Source organism: Panthera pardus, unplaced genomic scaffold (genome assembly GCF_024362965.1).
Source record: "Panthera pardus isolate Hobbes unplaced genomic scaffold, ASM2436296v1 HiC_scaffold_22, whole genome shotgun sequence".
NCBI classification, from domain to species: Eukaryota; Metazoa; Chordata; class Mammalia; order Carnivora; family Felidae; genus Panthera; species Panthera pardus.
Genome location: NW_026526788.1, coordinates 61,806,383 through 61,825,173, shown reverse-complemented (window position 1 = coordinate 61,825,173; position 18,791 = coordinate 61,806,383). Strand labels below are relative to the sequence as shown.

Genomic DNA, 18,791 nt, shown 5'->3' with positions numbered 1-18,791 from the left:
TCTGTAGGCCCACAGACCCACTCAAAACTTCTGATCTGATAAAGTTTGAGAGGACTTATTTATGTATGCAACATTACACTTTGATATTCTACATGAAAAAGAGCTCCAAGATCGACACTGTATTGCTAATCAAAGAAATCAACTGAGATGATCTCCAATCCCAAAAATAAAGTAAAATTTAAATTCACCCTGCAGAATCGGGGTAAGCAGTCTAGTTTACCTTCTGCCTTAACAAGCCTGTCTTGCCCAATACAGAGAAAGTCTATGTATTTTTGGTTTTCAAAAACACTTGTACTATTGATTTCTAAAGATTACATGCAAGCAAAAAGAATCCACATCTTAAAGTAGATGTGGAGTACCAAGCCTACCTATAACATTTTGTATAACATTAGCACTAATGTTAAACTCAGCAGAGAGATTTTCTTCCCAATGAGAAGCAGCTTACTGTAAACATCACAACACAGCAATTCCACAAAGAAGAAAAAAATCATATTAAGGAAATATGGTGGTGCTGCCGCCCTGTGTTTTCCCCTTGTTGATGCTAAACATGAGCACACACAAAAATTTATCATAGCAATGTTCTCAGTTCCATCCGTGTAAATGGTATTAATGCCAACACTTGATCACTAGCCTGATGATTTGTTTGCAGACCAGGTTTTCCCTGTACACCTGGCACTTAGCATAGGAATGGAAAAATGTCAAAGAAAGAAAAGGTTTTTTAAAAACATTCACAAACAGATTTGTTCATATTGTCATTTTAAAAATATACTACTATTGGGGCACCTGGGTGGCTCAGTCGGTTAAGTGTCAGACTCCAGATTTCCACTCAGGTCATGATCTCATGGTTCATGGGATGCAGTCCCATGATGGGCTTTGTAGAGCCTGCTTGGCATTCTCTCTCTCCCTCTCCTGCTTGCTTACTCTCTCCTTCTCTCAAAATAAATAAATATGCATATATGTGTGTTGTGTATATATATACATATATACACATATATATGTATATGGATACATATGTGTATGTGTGTGTGTGTGTGTATATATATATATGCTACTACTAAAAGCACAGCAAAAATCATCTCTGAGCTGTGACCCATAACCAGTTGGTGTCTTGGTGTCTACATTGTTAGAGCATATAATGATACCTACTTTAGAAGCATGATTTCAACATGAACTGGTCAGAAAGGAACTATGATGTTCCTTCATTCAACACCTGTCTATTAAGTGCTTACTATCTGCCGGGCACTGTTGTAGGTGTTGGGAATATCATTCAGTGGGGAGAACAACAAGGAAAAAGGACAAGAGAGTTGCAGTGACAAATGAGGCCAGAGTGGAAATGGAGACTTGTGGAAGTAGAGGTGAGGAAAACCTGGCTGAGATCAAGTGAGAAGAAAAACAAAAGAAGGCAAGAAATGAGGGGAGATAATGCAGGAGAAGGGAGACTGGGAAATAAATTGTTAATGGTATTGGTATCTGGGCTTATGTGTGGAAAATGAAGAATGAAATGAACCAAGATGACTGGTGAGGGAGAAAAGGAAGGTATGCTAAAAATCAAATAAAGGAGAAACTAAAGGAGAGCTAGAAGGAATGGGAGGAAGAGATGGGAAGGAAAGAGACACGAATGAGTGTAGGTAATGGGGTGAGTATTGTGGCCACCACAGTATGGATGTGTGAGGCACCTACCTGAGAGTGAGGAAGATGAGGGTGGGAGAGGGATTGTATGATAAGAGAAGGAGGGATCTTTGCCCACAGGAAGGAGGGACCAAATATGGAGGAGATGGAATGGTGAGGGATGTGAGGAGATATGAGAAGGAACTGGAATAAGAGTGGGGGCATGATGGTGATGAGAGAAGTGCGGACCGGTCTGGTTCCCTAGACATAAAACCTTGAGAGTGCCCAGGGCCCCTTGTTCAGATAAGCCCCACCTTTGGTTTAATGCTCTGCTGTCTCACTTTGGAATTCTTAATAATTTGTTGACAAGGGGCTCTGCATCTTCATTGAGCCTCACAAACTATATGGCTGACCCTGGCTGGGACCGATCCTGTGACGTGTGAGATGAGGGAGGGATCTGAAGGGGTGATGGAGGAATAGGGTATGGCCACGGTGAATGGGGACTGTGACTGACAAGTGATGACAGGGACATGAGGTTGTCCAAATTACAAATGAAGGTGCTAATGGACAAAGGATCAATAAAGAGCTACAGAAATGGTCCCTCATTGGTGAGCCTGAAGATGGAGTGTGCTACAAAGTGGGCTAGAAGATTTTACACAGTGGTCAATGACAACACGGGGCATTGGTGATAGGTGAAGAGCTTAATGAAGATGTGTCACAGCAGGTGATGATAGGGAATCGTGGAGTGACAGGTGGACAAGGGTCAGTGAATAGGGGTGACAGTGGGTATCTATGAAGCCTTGCTCCAGGTCCCACCAATCAGTGAGACATCAATATTTCTACGTACCTCTCCTGGGCTCAAAACCTTATGGCTCAAAATCTAGGAGTGGGTGCCTGTCATGTGTGAATCTGGGAAATCATGAATTTCATACTATGTTGAACACAGCGCCAGTTTTAAGAGTGGGGTTGGGGTGTGTCCACCCAGTTGAAGGAGGGACAGGAGGTAAACACTGAGGGGTGGGGTGAGGCTGCGGGTGCGGGGAATAGGATGTTGATGGGAGGAATGTAGGAATCAGCGGATGTGACAGCGGAGAAGTCAAGTCGACAGAAGAGGGTTGATGGGGAGGGGACGAGCGAGAGACGACAGAGAGAGGGGCACTGACTCCTGACCTCGGCCATCCTGACGCTCTCTGGGGGTGGCCTCAGAGGCTTCTGCGGTGATCGCGGAAACCGGGCCGGAGTCTGCGGATGGGGCTGCGCACTACCCCCGGCGTCTAAAACAGCGCCACGTTATTGGTATCCCCGGCAGGGGGCCGAAACCCGGCGCTCGGCGCGTCCTCCCGTCGCCAGGCAACCGCCACGCCCTCTGAGGAAACTGGAGGACTTCCGAAAGGGGAGGAGCCTCCGGGGAGGGCACCCGGGAGGCGTCCTAAGAGGCATAGGCAAACTGCCCTGTGTGGGGCGGGACCAAGGGTGTGAGGGGCGGGGCCCATGAGAGGCTGGGCGGAGTCCCAAGGTGCCCTCGGAAGTTGGAAACTCCGAGGAACGAGAAGGCGCAGAGCTGGGAGGCCGCTAAGGCCAGAGGAGAACTAACGCCTAGATGGAAAGGTGGATCAAAGGCTTCTGGAAGGGCCGGAAGCCACGCTCTGCTCTCCGTGACAAAGAGACTCCGTCGCGGGAACAAGAAATGATCTCCGTTCGAGTCAACTCAACCCTAATGAAGCAGCTACTGTGTGCAAGATACGGAGGGGAAAGTAAGGTGGAGAAAACAGACCCTGCTTTCAAAGGGTTTAGTCACCAGTGGTGAGAATAATAGGGCGCAGCGCTCGAAGCACCCTGGGAAAACGTATGTGGAGCCACATCATGGAAAGTTGCCTTTCATCTAGGGCTCCTCTCAAGATCATTTCGTCTCCCTCTCCCCCTCCTCCTCCACACTCTTTAACCTTCAGGTACAGAGGGTAAACAACTTGGCTCATGAAATATGCAAAACCCCTCTTGTTTTTTTTCCCCTTTAACCCCATCCTTACTCCCATCCCTCCTCAGCCCCATAAACATTCATGCTACTGTGCTTGAATATGCATTTTTGAAAAGTGTATGCATTTTTATTAGTGTATTTTTTAATGATATGGGACTTTAGGATGATCTTATTTTCTACTTTTTTTCACTCAATATTCTTTTTATGAATCTATTCTTTTGCAGTTGGTATTGTAATCCTAGTTTATCGCTTCTGATTGCTGCACATTATTCCATATTGGACAGCAACACATGTGACTTCCATTCCCCAAATGGATACCAAGGCTACCCCTACCTCTCAGCGATAATCATCCTCGTCCATGGTCTCTTGTGGACCTATGTGCAATTCCTTGGCAACATATGCCTAAAAATGAGGTTGGTAAGTTATAGTGGATGTACAGGGCAATTCACATTTGGTTATGCAACTTGTCCTGCACAAAGACATCCAGCCATGCACCAGTGGGAGCTGGAAAACAGCTTTCCTATGTCATGTGCCCTGCTGAAGGAAGATGTGCCCTTTTCTTCCCCCAAAAGCTCTGTTCCCTAGTCAAGTCACGAACCTGAGAGGCTATTACTATTGAGAGGGTTTTCCTCTTTCAAATTCATTTGCCCAGTGGTAGACACTGTTTTCCAATGGCACAATGGTGCCCAGTAGCCTGCTAGGAGCCCTGGGTACTTAACTTCAAGTACTGCTAGATGGCACACCAGAATTATTGCTCTACACTATCCTCCAGTGCACAGTGTGAGGGTTTCTGGCCCTACTCTCATCCTTACCAGCACATTGTAGTTTGTTTATTCATAAACACTCACATAGTGTTTACCAAGTGTCAAATACTATTCTAAGTGCCTTACAAATACTGACTCATCTAATTAGCCAATTTTCTAAATTCTGTCAATTATCATGGAAGTAGTGTCAACATATTTTTGCTTTACTCTGTGTCCCTCTGACTCCTAGTGAAATTGAACATTTCTTCATACATCTATAAGCCACTTGGGATTCCCTTCTGTGAATTGTCTATTTATAGCCTTTACCTATATTTCAGTTGCTCTTTTTCTTTTTCATTTGATTTGCAAGAGGTTTTTGTACATTAATCTGGACATTAATCTGCTTTCAAAGACTGAAAACTTTGCTTGCCATGTCCTTTGTAAAACAATAATCCTTCATTTTGTAGCCCTTCATTGTGTGTGTGTGTGTGTGTGTGTGTGTGTGTGTGTGTGTTTTACTTTTTACATGCTTTCCCAGTATGATTTAAGAAGTCCTTCTCAACCCCAAGGTCATAAAGGTATTGTCTATCATTTTCTTACATTAGTGTCATGGTTTTACTTGTTAGCATTCAGTTCTTGAGCCCATTTTACTTTTCCGTATGGTGTGAGGTAAGGATCCGATTTTTTTTTTTCTCAGAGGAGTGAGCCCATTTTCAACATCTTGGTTCCCAAATATAGACAGTTCTGCACTGAGCTCTGTGGTTTGCTCCTGTGCTAGTACCACAAAGTTTTATCATGATGGTTTTATAGCCAGACATCATGATTGAGGGCAAGTCCCCCACTCCTACTTCTTCTGTCAAAACGTCACTGGCTAATCATGAACCTCCATCAACCCATATAATTTTCAGGATGTTTTCAAGTTCCTCATGAGAAATCTTAACTGGAACATTAATGAATTTATGATTTAACTTGGGGAAAATTCACATTTGTATAATTGTATCTCATTCATGAACAGAGACTATATATCTGGTAGACAAAAAAGGACATAATATGGCAGAGGCATAATGCACTATGGAGGCAATGGGAGAAGTGGCAGCTGAAGCTGGAGGATCAGGCTGAACCAAACTGCAAGCCAAGCTAATGGAAATGAGAACACAGGGTAGGCAACAGAGCTCAGGCTACTTTGTGTGTTTACAGGAGATCCAATCACACGCTGGGACTAACAGGTGGTGATACCATCGTGATCCAGAGAGACTCCATAACATTCCTGAAGGTACATAACAGAGAAAGACCTAGAGGGCCCTGGCCACCCATATCTTGTATTGGTATCAGTTGTAGTGCTATATGTCTTCCCATTTCCCAAGAATCTTCTGAAGGATTATTTTACAAGCAGATGGCCTGCCAAGGTGACAGAAATTCAATCCAGAAAACACTTCTTTAAAGCACCTGCTGCACTGTAAGTACAAGGCTGGCCAGAGGAACCACAGAGCCAACTAAGACAGAGTCACTGCCCTTTGCATTCACAATCTGGCTTTGGGGGAAAGAGAGAAAAGACCATCTACAAGTAATCCCAACACAATATGATGGCATAATTTAGAACATGCCATGCCAACAGCAAGCACTATGGGTGCTGGGTCAGTCTAGACACTGATACCTGAGAGCATTATTTAGAATATGAGGACAAAAAGACCTTAACAAAGGAAATCAGGGAACCACAGGAGGTGGAAAGGAGCATGACACGTTCAACTCCCAGGAAAGAGATGCAGGTGACATCAACTTGGATGGATTAATGGATGAGAGGATGGGTGGTTGGACAAATTAATGTATGCTGATGAAAGAAAATGCTTCATTTCCAATTTTCCAGATTCCTGAAGACCCTGTTCCCCTTTGTTGTTGTAATAAAAAAGAACACTAGGTGGCATCACACTACCAAAAGTTGTCACCTTTTAAAGCCTCCAGGAGCCGCTCATCCACCAAGATTGGGTCAGCCCCTAATTTAGACAAGTAAGAGTGCTTCTATCAATTTCATTTCTCATTACATCCACTTAATTTATTTACTGAGCCTCTACTATGTGCCCAGCCTTGTGCTGCCTACTGTGGAGAATATAAAAGGAGTTGAATCAAGGATCTCCTCCCAAGGGAGCATAAGGAGAAGCAAAACACGCATGGCACCCCCTCCCCCACACAAAAAAAAATTGTAAAACACTCCAAGGCGGGATGTGGTAAGCACTGAAATGAGGATGTCGGAATATAATATCCAGTGTCATCTGACCCCTTTGACCTTCTGGTGCCTTCTCCCACCGCTCACTTCTTGCCCCAATGGCTTCTTTCAGTTCCCTGTATGTCATGTTCTTTCCCACCGCTTGGAGTTCACAGAGGTTGATCTTTCTGTCTGGAATACTCAACCATCCCTCTTCACCTGGCTAACTCCCGTCCACCCCTCCTGCAGATTTCACTTCCTTGGGGAGAGATTTCCTGACCATCCTTCAACACCAGATTACCTTTGCAAGTACCATGTATTCGACTTCTTGGACCCTCTCACAATGGTAGTTAATCATGTGTTCATGGAAATGGTTGCTTAAGATCTGTCTTCTCTACAAGCTATCAAACAAGAAGGCAAGGTACATGTATATCTTGTTCAGCCCTGTCTCCATTGGTATTGTAGGCTGAACTGTGTCCCCCTAAAACTCATATGTTGAAGCTATAACCTCACTACCTCAGAATGTCACTGTATCTGGAGATGAGGGCTTTGTGAGTTAAAATAAGGCCATTAGGGTGGGCCTAATACAGTCTGAATTGTGTCCTTACAAGAAGAAGAAATTTGGACACACAAAGAGACACCAGGGACGCATGTACACAGAGGAAAGACATAGTGAAAAGAAGGGCATCTGCAAGCCAAGCAGAGAGGCCACAGGAGAAACCAAACCCACTGACACCTTGACCTTGGTCTCCTAGCCTCCAGAACAGTGAGCAAATAAATTTCTCTTTAAGCCACCCTAGTCAGTGGTACTTTATTATGGCAGATGAAAAAACCAATATAAATGGCCATCACTCCTCTCAGTTTACAACTATTAAGTAAGTGTCTATTGAATGAGCTCTAAAATAAGGAAGAACAGTGAAGGATAGCATATTAGGAAAAGCTACATGGTAGACATGGCCCTTGACCTTGACCTTAAATGATACAGATGGCTCAGAGAGTCATGGAAGAAAATAGAAGGAATCCCAAGTATGGGAAGTGGCATTGGGCACATACCAAGGCAAGAATGTAAAAGTCCTGCTATAGGGATGGTGCGGTCCCTCTCAGGGGCCAGTGGACACTAATGTTGAGAAGAGGGTAGGTGAATGGTGGAGGTTTGGAAGAATAACAGAGGCATGGCTGCAAACTCAACGACCAGGGACAGCCAAGAACACATCCATTCACTCTGCCAGATAACTTGAATATATGATCATGCACTGTAATACCTCTGCAAAGCTCTTTGTTTAAACCTGGATATAAGTGCTTCCTATGGCACCCTGCTAGGATTTCTAAGCTGTGTGTTGTGACTCATAATAAGAACAGCTTTCTGTACATAGCACTCACTTCTTTAGTAGCACCCAGTGAAGATACATTGTAGAACTCCAGAAAAGCAGAAAGAAACACTGAGATGTGGCTCTGCATGGAAAGTCCCAGCCTACGATGCAAAGCAACTGTGCCCTAAAGGAAACCTGCTCCTGCAAGGGATCAGAGAGGTCCTGGAGCCAATTTGGAGGGAGTCCACACAGCCCACAATTCCTTTCTCTGAGACTAGTAACTCCCCCCAGGAAGTATGTTCCTTCCTGATGCCAAAATGTTATAGATGGCCCTATCTGACTCCCTGGGGCCATAGCTGAAGAGTCGGGTAGAGACCTGATCCACCTGAGGTCAATCCCATTATTTTTCCTGGGATTTATAAATGGGGTCAAGAGTTGCAAGCCACTCATTCCTGGGGCCTGGAACTGAGTATGTGAATCCCAGGAGAGGCAGAGAAAGGTAGGCTGAACAGAGGGAAGAATAAAGCAAATGAACGTGGGGAAGAATCCACAGGCCCAAGAGAAGGGAGCGTTGGGGGAAGGAGCCTCCCTGGTTGTTGATGCCTCTTCAGAGCCTGGTAACTCCCTGGGGAGCCCTGGGAACACCCACACTCTTGAGTCCTGCTAGATACAACCTCCTAACAAACTGACTTCATTTGTTTAAACTAGACAGAGTTAGTTTCTATTGCTTATACCCCCAAAAACCCAAAAGTCCTGATCAACACAAATCCTGTTTATGCAGGCATTCTTGCGATGTCGCTTGAATTTAGTATCAAAACTGCATTTGGGGCCCCAAACAACATGGCAAAAACTGCCCCTGTCATCATATCTAACATTTCTCCCCCGGGCTGTTGGGAAGATTAAAAGCCCACATGTTACAGAAAATTGTTGACATTTATCAGCCGACCCCCTGCTCACCTTAGATGACAGAACAGAGTCCCAGCTGGCTGGTGCTCTCCAAGACTGTGCGGGCCATATTTTATTCCTTTAATCTGCTCCTTTTCCAGCCTGCTGCAGACCAAACTTAACAGAACATTTGTTGAGCATTTGACATCGGTTCCCGAAGGATCTCCATACAAACTCCACTCTTGATACTGGAGGAGGCTACAAAGCTGGGGCACATTTATCAGGAAGATTGAAAGATTGGCCATGAAGTGGAAGCAGTGGGCGGTCTGCCATTGCAGGCAATGATTTTTACCAGAAGGGGATGACAGTGTCACAACCACGCAGTTATCCAACCTGCCTTGCATTTCATTGGCTTAACAGCAACTGCGCTTCTCCCATTCGGATTACTTTTGGGTATGACTGGTTCATTCAGTTGGTGCTCTTGCTGGAGAGGCCAGGCCAAGACTGCAATTTGGTGTTCTTCCTAGAACCAGGGAGGACTTACACAAAGTCACCAGCTAACCCGATTATTTAAAAAGACTGAGTAGCTCCACACAACCTGTTCCCACTACAAATGAATAAATAAATGAAATAAATTAATGAGTGAATAAGTAAATAAATAATTCCTTTAAAACATCAAAGCACAAATCCCTTGTCTTATTTCTGCTCTTCCCTGAAAACACCATATTTTCAAACATCTCTAGACTTTACATATGCTGATCCCGTGTCAGGAATATCCTATGTCTCCTTCTTTGTCCAGTTAGCCTGTTCTTTTTTTTTTTTAAATTTTTTTCAATATTTATTTTTGAGAAAAAGAGAGAGATAGCACAAGCCAGGGAGAGGCAGAGAGAGAGGGAGATGAAGAATCTGAAGCAGGCTCTGCTCTGACAGCACAAAGCCCTACGTGGGGCTTGAACCCACCAACCATGAGATCATGACCTGAGTCAAAGTTGGACACTCAACCGGCTGAGCTACCCAGCTCCCCCCAGTTAGCCTTTTTAAAACTCAGCTCAGTGTCACCTCCTCCAGGAAGTCTTCCCTAGTTAGGTACTCCTCCTCTGTGTTGCTAGAAGACCTGTGTGTCATTCTGTCAATACACAATAGTGTAACCATGTGTTTATTTGTCTTTCCCACCAGACTAGAAGGACCAGTCTTTAAGTATATCTATGGTGCTGACCCATAAGAGACAGTCAAAATAGAAAGTTTGATGAAGGAAGGAATTAAAAATAGGATTAGCTTATCCACTCAGGCATAGAGCAATTACTCTTGGGAGTAACTAGTGACTAAGCGAAGTTAAAAGGTATTGGAATACAAACATTTGCGATTCTAAGGTAGTAAACCAAAATCATCTTCAGGTATGCACCAGGTCCCCAAACAGAAGTATTAAGGATTACAATAAAATACGTTTATCTCCTTTATCTCCCTATCCTTAACACAAGGGCCAAAGTTTGAACCAAGTCTTTTTTCTTCTCCAGAGGGCCAAATGCACAGTAGATACTCAATAAAAGTTGACGACTAGCTTCTCATAGCAGCAGATAGGCATCTATAAAATGAAACTATTTGTTATGTTAAAGGAATAAACTCTCCTTTCTACCCTGGGTGTATGTTTCTTTCTTTCCAATATTTGCTGCCAAATCTACTGAATAATTTCAGCAGTAGAAAATGACTATGGAGTATCTACTGTGAACAGGTGTTCTCAGAGGCAGCAATGGGAGGGAGGCAGAAAGCCTCAAACCCCTCCCCCCCCACCCCCAAGGTGACTGAAACCCAGCTGAAGTCAAGCAGGACAATTCAAACCTCCAGGACAGCAGAGACCAGTCTAAAATAACACTGTATTTTAGAATCTAGCACCAGAGTCTGTGTACTTTTTCTGTAAAGGACCAGATTAAGAAATATTGTGGACTTCATAGGCCACATGATCTCCATATCCAACTGTGCTTTTGTAGTGCAAAAGCAGCCACAGACAATACAAAAATGAATGGGCATGGTTTTGAACCAGTAAAACTTTATTTACAGAAACAGGTGGCACTCTGGAGTTGGCCTGCCAGCCAGTATTGCCAAGTCCTGATTTAGCACAATGCCTGGCATATAGTACGTGCTCAAATATTTATTGAATGAATGAATGGATAAATGAATGAATGAAGACAGGTTTTCCTAAGGTTATATAGCCTGGTGATTTGTTTTAAAGTCCCAGTGTACCATCTTTAGACATTAACTACAGGAAGCTCAATGAATACCTACTGACCAGAAATAAGTCTGACAGAAATTATCTGACAGTTTTCCTTACTCCAAGTGCTATGTGTGGTTGGAAATTTAACATGTATAAACCACCACCAGCTTTCATGACATAAGGCACCTGGCTGGCTCAGTCGGTGGAGCATGCAACTCTTGATGTCAGGGTTGTGAGTTCAAGCCCCACTCTGAGTGTAGAGATTACTTAAGAATAAAAATCTTTTTTAAAAAAGAAAGAAAGAAGCATTTCTTTTCTTACTGTGGATCATGACTCATTAGTAATTTGTGGCCTGCCTTTTCATTTTCAAATAAGGGTAAGAGATGGGTAGAGAACGAAGAGGGAATATACCAGAGTTTGTCACATGTAGTAAGCATATTGTTTTTAAGGAATTTGCCTTTCAGTTATAACACACTTTTATGTGTGAATATATTGGGTTCTAAGGGAAAATGTATTTTCAAAAAAGCTTGAAAAATGTTTAAATACTATTGTAATCTCATTCTTGGGGAAATTCAGTGTAGTGATGAGGGAGCATAAGGCAAGCTGAGGGCAAAGTACAGACTAACAGCACCTCCCTACCCCCACCCCCACACCCACAGGTGGGATATGTGTGATATTCTTCCCGCACTCCTGGCTGCCCAAGAACAAGGAAAAGAAAAGAAAGCAAATGGTTGACTGGCAGAGATCACAGTCATGCAGGACAGGAGTCTCCTTCAGTTTAGTTAGTAAACTTAGAAAAGTGCAAGATAACTTAGTAAACTGCAAGAAAAAGGCAATCTTATCCATAGCCTAATCTCCAGAAGCATATAGACTCCATTTTCTGGAGCCCTAATATCACCTTCATCAAGATGTAAGGGGGTTTAAGTGCTTGCCATGGTGACGTGAGAAACAAAGGCAAATGAAAAATTAAATTCCCTTACTGCCTACAGCCCATTGACTAGTCCTTGAAACAGGCAGAGTGACCTCCCTCTAGGGGCGCAGCTGCCTCAAAGATGACCCGTTGCTAGGGGCAAAAGGGAATCTTGGCTTAACATTATCCCGACTCCCCAGAATCCTGTACATCTACTTTAACATATAATTCCTTTGGACACTTCCTATATCTCAACTTCCCCAAGATATATGCTGGCAATCATACTCCAAGCTTATGGCCCCCTGATACACATCTGAAGGGTCTCAGGACTGAGATTTTACTAAGCAATAATAAATGACATTTTCCTAACAACAGCTAGCCCCTCAAGGTCCTGTAAACCTTGCTTCCAAAATTCCTTAGACTTACGCTGTCCCTAATCCCCTCCCAACCTGAAGGTATATAATCATTCACCCTCCACAACCCCAGTGCAGCTCTTTCTGCCCACAGGTCCTGTCCCCATGCTTTAATAAAATCACCTTTTTTTGCACCAAACACATCTTCCAGAATTCTTTCTTGGCCATTGGCTCCAAACCCCACCATCACCCCAAAACCCCATCAGTTGTACATTTGAAGGGGATTTACTTCGAACAGAAAGATACAAGGTAGTAGTTTAGGTCAAGATTCTGGAGCCATAGTGCCTGATTTAAATCCCGGCTCTGCCACTTACTAGCTGTGTGACCTCAAGCAAGTTGCTTAGCCTCTTTGGGCTTCAATTTCTTCATCTGTTAAATGGGAATGCTAATGATACCTTCTGTGTGTGGTTATTATGAGAATTAAATGAGGTGTTATATGTAAAGTGCTTAAAGCAATAGTATAACCACATAGTATGAGTTTTACCTATTATTATACTGTCACTAAACAATAATGTGACCTTGAGTATATGACCCAGTTTCTTTGGGCTTCACTTTTTTTGACAGATAATCTTTAACCTGCTGTTTCCAACACTCCTAGAAGAGCGGGGGGATTCCCAGCACAAGGAAATTTCCTCTTTTCTCTGGGAAAGAAATAGCCAGATGTAAATCATCCTTCCTGTTCAACGGACACTCCTCAGGTCTCATCTCAGCAAAGCAGCCTATTCCAGTGAAATGCTCTGTAAACCAACTTGTTATTATCTCTTGAAACTGCACGCAAAGGTGAATTTATGATGGCAAGAGATCGACCAAATCAAGGAAAATGCTGGGTTTTTTTTACCATCCATCACTCCGTCCGTGACTAGCATTGGCTTCCTGTCTCTCCCATTGTTGTGTATGTTATTCCACATACTGGGATAATCACAGCTGGGGGTAAACAGGAAATCTGTCCCCATATTTGTCTGGATTTTTTTTTCAATGTTCTTGACTGTGAAGTTTAGTATGTGCCCGGCAGTTGGCCTGACGTTGGTCACAAGTCACCTATAAATGCGGAATTTGAAGCCACATGTACGACCTGAGATTATGAAAACAGTTCCATTTACCTTCACACACACACACACACACACACACACACACACGAAAAACAGACCAGCAGAAAAATGAGTAAAGTTATAACTATTTACAAATGAAGAAATAAAAACGGCCAATAACCCTGTTCTGTTCAGCCTCACTCCTAATTAAAGAAATGCACATCAACACATTCAGATATCTTTTTCACCCATAAAAGAAGCACACTAATGTAAGTTAGGAAAGTGCCAGTGCTGGAAAGGATGTGGGGCAACCATCATTCTCACACTTTATCATTGAGAGTCTAAATTGGGGAAAGCAGCCTTGGAGGATGGTTTTCCAATATGTACCTTACTTTTGACCCGACCCTAAACTATCAAAGCGTTCAACCAAAGCAGCCACCCACATACAGACTTCTTGTTTGAAAAAAATAACCCCCCTATTTGTTTAAACCTCTAGTAATCTCAAACACATACAAAATCATAGTCAGGATTCTAATACCTGAAACCAATCACACTCCAAATTGACAAGTTAAAAAAAGAGAGAGAGAGAGATGAAAGAAGACATCCTTATCTTGCACTGACTTGAACATGAAGGTTTCTAGTGTTTCCCCTTGAAACATGGCATTTGTTTTGGGGCCAAACTTCACCCTTCGTTTTTATCACGCTACAGAAGTGTTTAATTGTATTCTGATGCACTGCTGGAATTCTGTATTAACTTTTTCATTAGGATTTCTGAAAAAGTATTCATAAACGAGATGATGTGGGGAATAAAAGCAAAAGAAAAAAATCAAATTAAATTTCCTTACTACTTACAGCCCATTGACAAGTCCTTGAGATAAGTGGAGTGACCTTGCCCTTAGATCTCAACTGCCCCAATGTTGATACTTCGCTAAGGGCAAAAGGCAATCTTAGTTTAACACTATCCAGACCACCAGGATCCTAGAAGTCTCCTTTAACTTCTAAAAATTCCTTTGGAAACTTCCTTAATCTCTACCCCCCCAAATACATGTTAGCAATTATCCTCCAAGCATAGGGCCCACTGATCTACAGCTGAAGCATCTCATGACTAAGGTTTTATTAGGCAGTGATAAATGACCTTTTCCTGGGGCACCTGGGTGGCTCAGTCGGTTAAGCGTCTAACTTCAGCTCAGGTCATGATCTCACAGCTCATGAGTTCGAGCCCCGACAGCTCAGAGCCTGGAGCTGCTTCAGATTCTGTCCCTCCCTGTTCATGCTCTGCCCCTCTCTCTCTCTCAAAAATAAATAAATCATTTAAAAAAGTTTTTAAAAATAAACAAATAAATAGCCTTTTCCTAACAATAGCTAGCCCCCCTCCGGGGTCTGGAAACCTTGCTTCCAAAATTCCTTAGAGACTTATGTTATACCTAACCCCCTCCCTACCTGATGGTATATGCTCAATTTCTCCTCACAATCCCAGTACAGCTTTTTCTGTCCACAGGTCCTGTCCTTGTGCTTTAATAAAACCACCTATTTGCAGGGTGCCTGGGTGGCTCAGTCAGTTAAGTGTCCACTCTTGATTTCAGCTTAGGTCATGATCTCATGGGTTCACGAGTTCGAGCCACATTTTGGCTCTGTGCTGACAGTGCGGAGCCTGCTTAAGATTCTCTCTCTCCCTCTCTTTCTGCCTTTCCCCTGCTCATGCACTCTGTCTCTCTCTCTCTCTCTCAAAATAAATAAATAAACTTTAAAAAATAAATAAAATAAAACCACCTATTGGCACCAAAGACATCTCAAGAATTCTTTTTAATTTTTTTTTTTTTTTTTTTTTTTTTTTTTTTAGACAGAGCAAGAGCATGAGCAGGGGAAAGGGGCAGAGGGAGAGAGAATTCCAAGCAGGCTCCCGGCTCAGAGTGCAGCCCAACTCAGGGCTTTATCCCACGACCTTGGGATCACTACCTGAGCCAAAATCAAGAATTGGACGCTTAACTGACTGAGCCGTGCAGGCACCCCTCAAGAACTCTTTCTTGACTGTTCGTTCTGAACCCCAACATTTCCATGTCAATTATTATGTCCCTTTTCTTTATTTTCCCCTTTTTAATGAGGTATTATTATTGGAGTTTTGACTGATATATTATTACTGCCTAATAAGAAAAGAATACCAATCACTGAGTTTTTAAAAATGTAAACGACTATGCTTTTATTTCTATATATTGTATTTGTACCTTTTTTAAAAGTTTATTTATTTTTGAGAGAAACAAACACAGTGTAAGTGGGAGAGGGGCAGAGAGAGAGGGAGAGAGAAAGAGAATACCAAGCAGGCTCCGTGCTGTGCTGCCAGTGCAGAGCCCCATGTGGGATTTGAACCCACAAACCGTGAAATCAAGGGTTGAGCTGAAACCAATAGTCAGACGCTCAACTGACTGATTCACCCAGATGCCCCTGTCTCAAGTCCTTAAGAGGCTAATTCTCTTGTTTATTATACCTACCAATCTCATCCCTCATTGGTTCACTTACTAGTTTGTAATTTCTTATTATAAGCTCATTTTCCATGGGGGATTGTTTATTCCCTGAGGGATCAGAAGAAACATCCGGGTTTTGCATTCACTTCTGACAGGAACTAAGGAGATTCATCACTTTGGAACCAACTTTTATGTTTTGTATTGACTTCAAGATTCCCTCACCACATGGGTTGTGTAAACTGGGGCCTCACACCTATGCTGCCATAGCTGGGCCAGTGGTTTCGATTTCTATGGCAGACAACATCAGTTCATCCAGAGCGCCAAACCACAAACTTCCTTGCTGTGACCGTGAACAAGTGGGAAAATTTTTTCTCCATTCTCTAGTCACTAAGATCTTCTGCACAGTCCCAGCTGTGAGCAGGGGTCTCTAGTCCAGATCTCTGCCTTTCTAGAACCCAAGGCCTGAGTGAGTACTCACCTCCAGTCAGCCATTTGGGCTTATTTTCACCTCAAACACAGATGGGTGCTTCTGGGTTCTCTCTTCTCATCTCACCCCCCGAGCTCCTCCTTTCTTCCTTTCATGCATTGCTATCTTTTTTTCAGCAGTTCTGTTAGAAGCAGATGGTCCTGTACTTCTTAGTCCTTCATGGTCCCAGAAGTTGAATCTTTGTACTTTCCTGTCTTTTAAAAACTGTGTAGAGTAACCACAAGGTGTTATGGAAACCACATGGCATAGATGGGGGTTCCAATGGAGGCATGGCGGTTCAAGGAAAACTTCCTGAAAGAGAAATTGCTTATTCTAAAGCCTGAGCACACCTTAGCCAGGCCCCCCACCTCCCCAAAAAAGTGTGTGTGCACTGGGGGTGACAGATTGGAGAACAAGGTGGGAGAAGGTTGCGTGCAGAAGACAGAGCACATGTGACTATCTAAGTGTGGGGGTGGGGACAAACCCTATATCACATTCTGAGAAGCACAAGTTCCAGGAACTGCAAGGAGTTTGGGGTGGCATATGGAGTGAGACGTGAGGTTAGTGAGATAAGCAGAGGCCAATTCATGAACCGCCTGTGTGCCTGCTTAGAATAGTGGACTCTGTTTTGAGAGCAGAGGGAAACCAGTGCAGGTGACCATTAGGTCTCAGAGAGTGAAACGGTCCGGTTTAAAAGAAAGACAAATCTAATAAATCTTCCTTCCATAAAGAAATATACACAGCGAGCTTTGCAGGCTGGATGGCAATCCCAGAGGGTGTTTCAGTACTAACCTTCACATTCCAGCATACATAACCCTGAACTCTTACTCAAAGGATTATAAGGCAATGTAGGGGTGCTCAGGCCAGTGTTCCTACCCCCCCCCCCCCCCCAAGAATTTCTTCTGCCTGCCTCGGAGAGAATGAGTGCCCTATCCATCCGCCTCACAAACATTTTGGAAATACATAGCTCTTTCACAAAAGTTTCCCCAGATCACTTTGACAAGGAAGAAGAATTTTCTCTGCCCTTTAAGGTCCTTCTACTAGTCATTTGATTCTACTAAGAGTCAAACCGACAGCTGACAGATTTTTTTTACAGGAGAAAATCAGATTTAGGTTCCTATGTAAGGGAAATCCATGCAGACACGCAAATTCCGAAGGCAGTGAGGCAACAGGAGCTTATGGGAGCAGAGGAGAGGGGTAGGGGCCTAAGGAGACAAAGGGAAGAAAGACTTTCAGCAGGGAGGTAAAAGGAGAAGTTTGGAAAAGAAAGCTTGCCTTATTATGCAGAGAAACTTCTTAGGTAAAGAGAAATCTCTGGTAATAGCTCTCTTCCTGGTGGGGCAGGCAATTGGAGGGGGAGGTAAAGAGCTTTTCCCAAATCTGCTGCGGTTTCCTTGCTTTTAATTCAAAATAATGTTCAGACCAAACTGGCCCTTCTTGGTGCAGCCTGCCCTTGGCCCCTACAAGCCCATTCCCCATGCCTCCCCACCAGCTCCCAAAACTCTTTCATAATTGTCCCTGACGTAAGGAAAGAGCTATGAGCAACAGCAAAATTTGAAAACAAGAGTAACCTGGGCCAAGGGCCAGGGGGTCTATTTTTAGGACTTTGTCTCACTGCCTGTTTCTCTTTCCGACTCTCCCTAATGTCTTCCAGGCGAGTGTTAAAGTTATTTGGCTGGCGCGAAGAGGGAAGGAAGTAGGTGATCTAAGACTCGACAGCAGTAGCAGTGGTGATAATCATTTGGACAGTGTGTTCTCATAATTTCCCCCAAGGTGCCCTCGGTGGCGTTTGACTCCCCCAAAGCCACTTAATTCAGGATTTATTCAAGCCGTTGCCGGCCACTTCCACTGGCTGTGGCACTGGAGCAGGTCACAAAGGGAAAATAAGAGGTTATGGATTTCATAACCCATTAAGCGCCACCAGGGTGCTGCTGCTGCTGTCCCTCCCGGCCTCAGTTCCTTCAGGGCTAACTCCACAAGGGTAAACAGGCTCTGGACATTAAAGCGCCCTCTACGGATAGACCCGTGTGGTCATCATTCTCCTTTGTGCAGGGTTACTCAGGAAGAAAGACTACGATGCTTTCGCTTCTCGTTCAGTTTGGTGAGTTCTTCTAATACATTCAAGCCGCAAAAAGAAAAAAAAAAAGAAAAAAAAAAGAAAAGGGCCGGCGTGGCGGCTCAATTTATATTTCCCTCCCGGGGACAAAAGAGGTGGCCCCCGGAGTTCCGCCGCCCGTGAAACGCGCCGCGGGAAAACGCTCGGCCCACTAGCAGTGATTTAACCCCTTCCACTCCGCCGGCCCAGACCGACTTTTAAGGGCGTCCTGCCCGACTCCCTGTCCACCCGCCCAAGTTTACTCCGGTGGCCAAAGCCCGACTCTGCCGGTCACCTTCCAGTCCTGCTGGCCTCTCTGAAATTTCTGGGGGTCAACGGGCCGACCTCTACGGCGACCCCGGGGCCGGCCGCCGCAACCCGCGCGGTCCTCCTTAAGAAGTTTCCGCTGCCGCGAGTAGAGGCGGGTGTTTTGTTCTTATAAGGAGGAAAAAGTTTCTGGGACGTCCAGGAAATGAGTAACTCCGCCGCC

The 18,791-nt window shown here is 44.0% G+C and overlaps 1 protein-coding gene and 2 long non-coding RNA genes across 3 annotated transcripts in view; 1 reads left to right on the top strand and 2 right to left on the bottom strand.

Moving 5' to 3' along the window:
* CFAP58 (cilia and flagella associated protein 58) overlaps nucleotides 1–2,933 on the bottom strand; it is a 105,934-nt gene extending 103,001 nt beyond the window's left edge. The window contains exon 1 of the mRNA XM_019459373.2: nucleotides 2,779–2,933. Within this exon, the coding sequence (XP_019314918.2) occupies nucleotides 2,779–2,787 (9 nt within the window). The 5' untranslated portion in view covers nucleotides 2,788–2,933. The remainder of the gene's footprint in view (nucleotides 1–2,778) is intronic.
* Nucleotides 2,934–4,713: 1,780 nt separating this feature from the next.
* On the top strand, nucleotides 4,714–8,994 carry LOC109272870 (uncharacterized). Its single transcript, XR_008424918.1, has 5 exons — nucleotides 4,714–5,599; nucleotides 6,191–6,330; nucleotides 6,776–6,947; nucleotides 7,915–8,130; nucleotides 8,883–8,994. It is a non-coding gene; the product is annotated as an uncharacterized LOC109272870 (long non-coding RNA).
* Nucleotides 8,793–18,771, bottom strand: LOC109272871 (uncharacterized). Its single transcript, XR_002082633.2, has 3 exons — nucleotides 16,219–18,771; nucleotides 13,092–13,291; nucleotides 8,793–9,328 (listed from the first exon to the last, which is right to left on the bottom strand). It is a non-coding gene; the product is annotated as an uncharacterized LOC109272871 (long non-coding RNA).
* Nucleotides 18,772–18,791: the final 20 nt, after the last annotated feature.